Source organism: Solanum dulcamara, chromosome 7 (genome assembly GCF_947179165.1).
Source record: "Solanum dulcamara chromosome 7, daSolDulc1.2, whole genome shotgun sequence".
NCBI lineage: Eukaryota > Viridiplantae > Streptophyta > Magnoliopsida > Solanales > Solanaceae > Solanum > Solanum dulcamara.
This window is the reverse complement of record NC_077243.1, coordinates 6,529,142-6,540,104: the sequence shown is the minus strand read 5'-3', so window position 1 is coordinate 6,540,104 and position 10,963 is coordinate 6,529,142. Positions and strand designations below refer to the sequence as shown.

General features: G+C 31.5%; 1 protein-coding gene across 1 annotated transcript; it reads right to left on the bottom strand.

Moving 5' to 3' along the window:
* Positions 1-4,360: 4,360 nt before the first annotated feature.
* On the bottom strand, positions 4,361-7,113 carry LOC129896298 (cyclic dof factor 1-like). Its single transcript, XM_055972157.1, has 2 exons — positions 6,640-7,113; positions 4,361-5,985 (listed from the first exon to the last, which is right to left on the bottom strand). The coding sequence occupies exons 1-2, from the start codon at positions 6,898-6,900 to the stop codon at positions 4,735-4,737; spliced, it is 1,512 nt and encodes a 503-aa protein (XP_055828132.1). The 5' UTR covers positions 6,901-7,113; the 3' UTR covers positions 4,361-4,734.
* Positions 7,114-10,963: the final 3,850 nt, after the last annotated feature.

The following is a 10,963-nucleotide window of genomic DNA, read 5'->3' as shown; positions in this document are numbered from 1 at the left end:
AGGGTCAAGAAGAGGGTCTCCCCTCGCGCCGTCGTCGTCGCCGCTCGCTCGGCTCGGCTCCGGCTCCGGCTCCGGCTCCGGCTCCGGCTCCGGCTCCGGCTCCGGCTTCGGATTTGGATTTGGATTTGGTCAATTGATACTCGCGCCGTCGTCGTCGCCGCTCGCTCGGCTCGGCTTCGGATTCGGATTTGGATTTGGTCAATTGATTTGATTGATAATCTTTTTGGACCAAATTTTCTTTAAATTTTTAATTAATTAATATTATTTATTTAATTAATTAATTAAGTGGAAAAAAAAAATCCTGACCCGCGACCCGCGACCTGCGACCCGTTTCTTCCCGGATTAATTTAAAATTTCCCTCCGTTTTTTCCAACGGATTTTTGAATGGTTGCAACCTTGTCCGAAAAGTTGCAAACCTTCTCAACAGGCAAACCTTTTCCCAACAGGTGCCTTTTCTGAAAAGGTATACGAAATTCTGAACATATCATCTTCTTCTTCTTCTTTCTGCACTTCCTAAAATCGTGTGATATACATCCTTCAAGTGGTTCGCTGTCATCAAAGATTTGCAGTACCTCTACTTTGGTGAGTAATCGTTCTATCCTGGGAGGAAAGATTCCAAAAACCTCGGGTACTTTGAGGGGAATAATTTCCTTAAGGACACACTGTGCACTCAGTGGGCTCGATTCTGTTTCTGCATTAATATTTTCAGATTCTGTTTTTATTATTTTCAGAAGTTTCTGTTACTGTTTAATATTTTCCAATACAGTTTATTAACAGAAAGTTGGACATCCATGTGATGAATCTTTTTCTTACTTTTTTTTTGCTAGAAAGTGAAAGGCAACACTCTTTTCATATTACCTTTATCCTTACAATATAACAATATCTACTACTCTTCTCACCAGTTATTTTTTAAAGAAATGCTCACCCACATGACCAAACAAAAAGAAAGGATAAAAAGAATTAATCTATATTCACCCTCTTAATTTACTACTACTCAATACTAACCAAAATTTAAAATACTAGTCAAGAAGTTTTATGTGCCTATAGAAGTCAGCAGATTTAAGATAAAATTCAGGCCTCTATGTGCCAGTTACGGGTGGCAAATGGTCGGGTTATAAAGCTAAAGTTTAGCAAGTCAAAACAGATCAAATTAATAAACAACTTATAATCCACCTTGTTCAAAAATTACATAGGTCAAATAACAGGTCTTAAAACATGATCCAACCTCGTATCTTTTTGAAGGAAAAATATGAAAGCTAATATATTTGTCTTAAAATTATGAGCATAAGCTCTTCAATAAGGTGTATATTTTTCAATCTTCGAATTTGATTTTGTAGGTTTGTGTAGTGTTGCATTTTGGTCAGATGAATTTTGACCAAAAGCTTGAAAAATCATTTCAAGTTCAACTCGTTGGGTCAAATCAATAAACGAGTTATAAAATGGGATTTATTTCAATTTTGATCCAGTTACTAATTAAAATGAATTAATTTTACCATCTCTAGTGCGACTACTCAACAATATGTTTATTGATTGTCCTAAAATAAAGGGGAAAAGACTTTAACATGTATTTTTTATGCACTAAGAAGCATTGAAGCATTTGATTGAAAGTAGTAAAGATAATGCTACTAACACGATTTCTAATGGTGGGTCACTATATGCACTTGAGGTTGACTCTTTGCTTAATTCATGTTTTTTAATCTTCTCCTCCCTATTGTTCATATGACACGAAATGCACTAAACTCACTAATTATATCAAGTGGAGAAATTGACATTATGGAATTTGAATTCTTTACTGTGGGAGAAACTTAAAGTATATAGGGTTTTGATGATCATAACTATATGGCTAATACAGCTAAAAGGGAAAAAATGTGTGATATCAATGAGTCAGATTTATGTTTTATTTATGTTTTAGAATCTATTTAAATTGTCTTATTTTAAGTATTTTTTAACCCAAAAGCTAAAACTACATTCAAACAAACTTGTAGAATCTGTTTGGATTGGCTTTTTCTTTTGACTTATAAGCCAAAAGACAAAAACCATAAGTTATAAATTCTAACGTATGAGTTTTGACTTATTTTTAACATCTTACCTTAAAATCAATTGTATAAGAACTTTTTAATTTATTCAAACACTTCAATGTGCTTAAAAACTGTTTTGACTTAAATACACTTAAAATAAGCCAATCTAAATACTCTTAGTCATATTTGTATGTTTATTTAAGTCTGATGTTTTTTATAAGAGTATTTAGCTTTATCATAGATATACATGTAAGTATATTTATTGTAGCTTATGAAACTTATTTTTTTTATTTTTCTAATTTTTAAGGAATTTATTTTGAGAGAGAAAACATTTTGATCAAGTAAATACGAGAATAGTTTTAAGAATTTTTTTCTCCATAAAAACACACCTTGTATTTTGTCTATTACATTTTTGTTTCCTTCATATTTTTTGAAGAAATTTGAAGAGATTACTAATTAAATTTATTACTACTCTGAATGCTGTAAAGTGTAAAAAGCAGTGGAAAATGGAAGTTGTGTATTTGCTAAGAATGAGGTTGACAATATTCGTATAACCTATAGGTTAGGATTTAATCTTTTCTTGTATGCCAATCATGGGACTCTATTTTCAATCTCCACCTAATTATGTCTTCTAGAGAAAAACAACTTCTGCAAAATTCTGTTCACTCGGTTTTGATTTGTTACAAGATTAAATATTTGCGTAACTTATAATAGTTTGGGGACCTTTTGTAGAGTTATGCTTATTATGAAATGCTTAAAACGTGTTTTATTATAAGTGAAAATAGTAATGTTGACAACTCATATGGAACATTTTTCAAAGAAAATAAATAAGGAGGTAACTAGAAAATCTCTTTATGCAAACAGGGCGGAGCTGGCATTTATCGAAAATTACACTATTTATATATAATTAAAATTATTATTTTTATGTATATATATAACAAATGTTGAATCTCTTAACTTCTTCATGTGTTTATTTTTTCATATTTTGAACTTGATGAATGAAAATTTTAGCTCCGTCATTAATTGAAAATATCCTAAAAATGCATTTCTTAGGAATTATTATCTCCGTCTCATATTAGATGGGCACTTTTTATTTTATATGGTGATTAAGAAATCATTAATAGATTGATCAACTTTACTATTTTGCCCTTTGTTCATATTAATTAGTTTTTTGGAAAAGAAAATTTTTGAATCTTCAAAATTTATTTAAACTTTTAAATTATATTAATTATAGAAATAAAATTTTAAAAAAAAATTAATTTTATTCTAATTTAATAAGTAATCAAATAATATAAAATAAATATTTTTAAGAAGATAATCGAAGGTTTACCTTCATTCCCTTGGGAGTTGTAAACTGTAATATCCAAATGGCAGATATTTTTCAAAAAAAGGAATGGCTAGAAATGGAAGAACCCTACATTGAACGACGACTTTGAATTATTAGTTAGTTGTCCCAAGAAACACAAGAGACAGCACATTCATGTATGGGGGTAAAAAATTGTCATATATAAATGTCCTCTAAAGGGAAAGAGCAAAAGCCAAAAGAAAGAAAGAAAAAAAGGCAAAAGCTAAGTGAAAATGCCAAAAGCATTTATGCCATTAAAGAGCATATGGGGAATTTTGGGTCCCATATCCAACTAATTGCTAATATATCTAATATAAGATGTGGCTTAGATTTGCTCAGACCAAAAATATCTACTTTGTTTTATATTCAACAAATTGCCAGAGTCCACCAGCTGCACATAAATTGTTCTGATTTTCTAAGTGCCTTCTTCTAATGTCTACATCAAAACAAAAGTTTGATGTGATTGTCAACTCATTCAGATGAACTCTTCTATTCAATCTTGCCCAAGATAAATTTGAAGAGTTTTAAGTTATTTATAATTAGTTAAAGATTGTTCATAATTATCAAATAGATACTTAGAGCTAAGTCTTCCTAAAATATGACATTATGATCTTGGAAGAAAAAGGATATATGTTAGCTACGGTAAATATCATATGGTCCTATAAAAATTCTTTACGTTAACTGTATATAACTTAAACTCATTCTTGAAACAGCTAGAGATATCTGAGGTTGACAAGCAGTTTAAAACTTCTAAGCGACTGGTGATAAGAAAGGGAGAGGGGGAGGAGTGAATTTGGATGGACTACATAGCTTTTGTAGAATCCTCAAGGATCATAATTATCTGCATGAATGAGAAGACTTTAGGCACAATTGAATTCCCTCTAACATATTTCTAGACTTTGTGTTAGCTAAATTGTGTTTTTAGTTGGGATTGTTTTTTGGAGTAAACTTTAGAGAGTCATTCCTGCAGAAGATTTCATAATGTGAAGATAAAATCTGAAAAGAAGGCTCAATTATTATTCATACCACCCGTAAAATTGGAAAAGGCCGCCTTCCGAACTAAAATTTAGACGGGTACATGATATACATCTAAACGTTTCTCTCTTCCACTTTCAACTGTCAGTTGTATAAAGTTTATGTACATGGAAAAAACACACTGACAAAGCAAAAATATGTTACAAGGGAAGGATAAACACTGATTTAAACAATAGCTTTCCCTGTTTCACTTGGAGCACTTGAGGGAGATTCTTTGCCCTGGTACATACATGCTGTTGTAACTATCCATCAGGCTGGAAGACCAACATCCATCTTCCACAAGGTAAGTTGGTTAACAAGTATGTACTTCAAAGCTGAAGGGGACAATTGCTCACCTTAGACTCTCTCCTGGAAGCTGAGTGACCTAGAAAAGGCTGCAGGGTTAGCCTGCAAAGCCGGAGTTGTAGTGGCAGGGTGATCCTTCTCACTGCTTTTCACTTGCAAGGCCTTGAAAAGCCCTCCCCTGCTAACAGAGTCGTACTTGATTCCCAGTGTTGACCATATTGAACTCTTTGCAGCTTCATCGGGATCATCTATCCGCAATGTTTTTGGTACTAAAATAGACCCCTCTGAGTTCTTTTGACCCTCGGGATTGTTTGGCTTAAGCAATTCACCGTCCCTTGAATGCTTCCCTAAAGGAGAATTAGGAGCTGAGCCTGATCCTTTTTGGTTTGCTGTTGGCGATGGTGGAGTTAACCAAGGAAGACTCCATGGACCAGGCACATTGCAACTCCAATAAGGTGGAGGGCAGAATGGCATGGGATATCCAGCAGGACTAATGGCAGGGAAAGGAACAGCAGTGTATGGAAAAGGCCAAGGTACTCCTGGGATGCAAGGAACTGGAGATGGGAAGCCATTTATAGTTTGCACAACTGACTCTGGGGGGCAGTTTTTAACTCCTTCTGCCATTGAATTTGAAGTGGTGACTGAAGATCCACTAGAGCAGTCATCCCCATTTTCTCCACCTATGCCAGACGGATTCTTGTGTTCTGGTCTGTAAAAACCATTTCGGATCCCATTTGGTGTCTTGTTCTCAGCAAGATTCAAAACAGAGGCCATAGAGTCACACAGTGGCAAGTCACGACCAAACGATAGGACAGTTCCATTGGGTTTGAACGCTGGATGATGAAATCCGTTCGGAGGATCAATTCTTGCAGATTCAAGGGCTTCAGAGATCATGATGTGACGACAATTCGATGCAGAGTTCTTATTCTTGCGACGACCAGCTCCAACAGGCACATTCCTCATGGTACCCCCAGCAGTCCAATATCTCTGGCAACTCTTGCAGAAATGACGAGGCTGATTGACGTTGTAATTATTGTAGTAACAGAATTTCGTATCCATACTATTGCAACGAGGGCAGGGGAGGATTTTGTCTGGCTTCTTCAGTGTTTTCTGCTGGGAATTCGATGCATCATTCTGATCATCCTCAGTCTTAGAAGATTTCACTGTGGGGGAGTCATCATCAATAGTATGAGTTTTAGACTTGTTCTCTGATGGAGACTTAAGATTTTCTGATTCTTCCATCATTAGATTTTGGTCTTTCTCCTCTAGCTTGGCTTCACTGAGCTCTCTTGTCATTTGATCCTAAAAAATTTAAACCAAAACTTTATGAGTTGCCTGTAAGATTCCCATATGAAAGCTACAGTCAATGATGTGAGCTAAAATTCAGTCTGCACAATGGAAAGAATCTCAAAAGTTCTTGGCACTGATAAATTTGACTTTCCTATAGGATTCCCATTAAGTTGGAAAAGAGGATAAACTACAGAAAAGCTTTGATTCTTTCTCCAATTTCTTTAGTTACAACTACATCTAGTAAAAAGGGGTCATCATTGAAAAAGATATTGAGCATAAATTTTACACAGGACTTGTTAAAACTTCTAGATAATGACTGAACGGGGCAAAAGAATGTTCAATTGCTAATACGGAAATGGACCAAAAATGCAATATGCCTCACAAATGCTCTCATTTAACCTACAACAACAACATACCCAATGAAATCGCACAAGTATACACAAATCTTACAATTACCTCGTGCATACAGAGAGACTGTTTCCGAAATACATCGGAAACAAACTACTTTTTTGGTTCAAAATTTGCCCTAAAACGAACAGACCATACCTGATTATCAAATCTGATACTTTATTTCCATTGGAAAATCCCAGAAATTAATACCATAACATCAGAAAGCTAATACAACAATTAATTCAACTTACATCAATGGATAATTCAAATCAGTACCTTATCAGCCTCTTCCTTTTCGTATACACTTCCATCATCTGATTCATTTTGCTGTGAACTGTTTCCTTCCTTATCCACTAAACATGGATCACGATCCGACTCGGTACTACTTTCTTCAGCAGTAACAAAATCACTAGCACTCACATATTTCCCGACATCGGGATCTTCGCCGGAGACTATTACCGGTAGTATCTTTCCATTCTCAGGCAAAGCAATTTTCTTCCCAAATAGCTTAATCTCTGGGTCCTTCACTTGCCTCATTTTACCGGAGAAAAAAAAACAAACGAAAAAAGCGAAAAAAAGAAGAAGAAGAAGTAGAGATTAATCTTCTTATTGAACTCTCGTTTAGTCGCCGTGAATTCGCCGCCGCCGGCCAACGTCGTCCGAAAAGTGAACGATGATTTTTTTATTCTTTTTTTTTTCTCGCGAGATACGATAATAGAAAGTAGGAAATTAGGCCTTGTTGGCAATGTTGAGGTTTATGATTTTGATCTCGCTTAATTTAAACGATAGGATGGTAGAATATGGATGCCACGTCATGGACCCCCTCCATTAATTTTCTCAGCCACAAGATTTATTGTGGCCCTTCATTTAGCATATGTATCTATCAGTGCTTTATTACATTTATGAGTTTCTTTATGAATATAAGTAATTTTAAGTAATAGCAAAAATTATTTTTTAGAAAGCAAAAATAACAGATTTTTTCTCATAGTTATATCTGGAATCTTAATCCAGCACAAACTATTATATATATAATCACAATATTTTTAAAATTAATCAATTAAATATAAATTACTACTCTCTCTGTTCATTTTTACTAGCTTACTTTGTACCTGACATGTTTCTTAAGAAATAATAATTAATATAGAAAAATAATCATAATATTCATATTTAGTATTAAGTCTTGAAAAAATGATTTGGAGATTAAATAATTAATACTAAGGATAAGAATTTTAAATTTTTTTATCATTCTTGATATATTAAAAATAATAAGTAAAAGTAAAAATATTTTTGAAATAATATACAAATCTATTTTTAAAATAATAACCAAATAAAAGTGAAGAGATGGAATACTTTTAAAGAATATTTTTACGAAAAACACTTACAATAAAAAGATATTTTCTAAATAGACAAACTTTAAAAAATTTGTCGAATAAATTATTAGATTCATGAGTTGCACAGAAGCTTTTGGTGCACCCTGCGTGAACCAAATCATTTTGCTCAAATTTTAGGGGTTCCATTTAGTTCACATACTATTTAATGTAAAAAATGTGGTCCAAATGTTTGTAAAAAAAATAATAAAAGTGTTCTTGGAAATACATATTACATACAAGGATATATAAAGATTGATTTATTTTTTTGCAGAGTATATATTCCTGGCGTTTAGAATGCGCTAGTGCATAATATAGTTAAATTCTATCTTACGCTTTTATATCATATTTATTATATTTTAATTTTTCAAATTGAATTATAAATAATGCAGTGGTATCTTTATGAACATGTAAGGCATATTTTAAAGCAATAAAATATGGTTGTTTTTAGGCGAAAAATATAGATCACATATTAGTCAATGCAAAAGTTAAAATATAGGAATTATTTATATATAAATTAATATTGAAAAATCAATAATAATTTATTATTTGAAAATAATATTCTTTTTCAAAAGTGTTCTTTTTTTTCTTCCCTTTCTCCTCTTTTTCCAAATATAAATCAGACGGACATGATCTTGATAGTCAAACAACGAATAAGAACTAATAGTATCTTATTATTATCATAAATAATGTTGACTAAAAAATTAATATTTTTTTCGTTTGTAGTGTTGAAAACTTGAAATTCATCTAACTCTGTAATTTATAAATGAGCTAAATAAATATAGTTGATAAATATGACTTGACCATCTTAGTTAGAATTTCTATTGTTTGTATTACTTTATGTATGATCTGACAATAGTATATGTCTTGTCAAAAATCTAATAAAGCGTGTTATAAAGGGTCATTAAATTAAAGTTTGATGTCTATATATATATAATTAAATCTCCTCTTATATTCTCAAACTCAATTAAACTGCTAGTAAGAAAAGAAACAATGAAAAGAAGTCGCAGTCAAACGCTCCATATTTTTGGAACACGCTTTCCAAAATAATGTGTCTCTTCTCTTGAGTTTATGGTGTTCTTGACCCATGTAATAATCCAAGGAATCGTTTGATTGAGAATAAATCATTGCATGATTAATTATTTTGGGATTAACTATTATGAATAAGTTATTCCATCATGTATAAAAGATAAATGATCATCACATTACTATGGTATAAATCGTGAGATGAGTTATATCAGGAAGGAGGTGAAGTCGGCGGTTTGTCAATCAAACAAGACATCAAAATTTTATTTTTAGATTAATTTTTTTTATTCCAGAACTATTTATTTTTATCCCTCACACCAAACGACCCCTAAGAGTTGTTTTATAATCCATCCTTCTATTTTTACTTATCCACTATACTATTTTGAGATGTCCAATAATATTCTTCCAGTTTATAATACCAATTAATAATATACCATCTATTTTACATTTACTATTACATACTGTTTATTTTTCAATGTTTAAATGACTTGTATTTAATAAGAGTGATTTGGTAAATAATTCCTATCATTTACTTTTTTTTTAATTCTCATGACAAGTATAGTGGGTAACTATTGTTGGGGGAGGGATTATTAATTTGCTTATATTCAGTTCACGAATACTTTATATAAATTTTATGGCTGTGAGATCTAACTTGCAAATCTAAATTTATGGCTGTGATCTCTTGCAAATTTCATTGACAAAGAGAACAATAAATTAACAGGAAATACTAGACAATCAAAAATATCTTCTGTTTTTTTTAATTTTCTTTTATCATTTATCGCCTTTAAACTACAATCCGCACGACAGGTAGTTTAAAATCTTTTCCTTGCTGTCCCAGCTTGCAAACTCATAGTTTCCAATTTTATTTTATTATTTTTCTTTTTTTAAAAAATAAAATAGAACATAATATGATCTGTATATAGTAAGAGTGTGTTTGGTTCGACTTATTTTAAATATTTTTGAGTCAAAATAACTTTTAAGCAATTTTTGAGTGTTCGAATAAATTAAAAAATACTTATAAACTCTTATTTTTAAGATAAAAAGACAAAAATAAGCCATAAATTAAAGGCAATAAGCCAATACAAGCAGGCTCTAAGTACTCCATGTCTCCATGCGTTTAAAAAGAACGATCTACTTTTCTTTTTAATCTATTTGAAAAAGAATGATTTTTTTTCTTTTGGCAATACTTTATTTCAGTTTTTCACATGTCATATTTAAAATCACAAGATTAAATGATATTTTGATATATTTGACATAAATTTAATTAAAAATAAAAATTTTATTTTTTTATTTTTTTTAATTTCGTATCAAGTCAAATAAAATAATTCGATTATAATCGCAGGGAATATTATTCTATAGTCCGTATAGCCAACCTAAACCAAAAGGGCAAAAAGGTGAGGAAGATATCATCCGTCTGATAATTTTAAGCTGATCATTTGATTGGACGACTGCACATGGAGATTTGGGTAACTGATGCTGACTCATACATAAATTAAATGATATCATAAATCAACCAATCAGGAAACGGAGAGTGTGAATTATTGCAAAAAGGTGAAGCTCAAAACAACTTTGTTTACATTATTGTCACTCTTATCTCATATCTGACTCCACTCTGGAAAATTGGATAAAATGTTTTGTCCACAAAAAGTAAGGGAAAAAAAAAGAGTTAACTGACTAGAAGAAAATGTCTATTAATATATATATATGAAGTGGGATTATGGTGGACAAACCACAAGTTATTTGCCTTTTTGCCTGTTAAGAGGAGTATCTACTTGTTCACTTTTGCGATCACATTTGTCATTATTCTATTCACTAGCATTAACACTTTTGTGATTACAATCACAATACTACCTTCATCATCACAACTATCAACACTACTACTACAAATCATGTTCACCATCACCAGCTAACATTATTTTTATTTATCAAACAATTATTTTATTGAATTCATATTTTTTTGAATGCTTATTTACTATTTTATTTTAATTATATATTTATTGTGTTTACAAATAAATAAATAATGTATATTCAAATATTAGAAAAAAAAAGGGCTCAACCGTTCAGATTTAGATATTTTAATTTTAATAAATAAAAAGACTTTTAAGACATACTATGTGAATTAGTTACTAGTATAAGATTAAAATGGTCAAATTATTTTACTTTATATGTAGAAGCTGATACAATATGACATGTTTGATAAAGAAGAA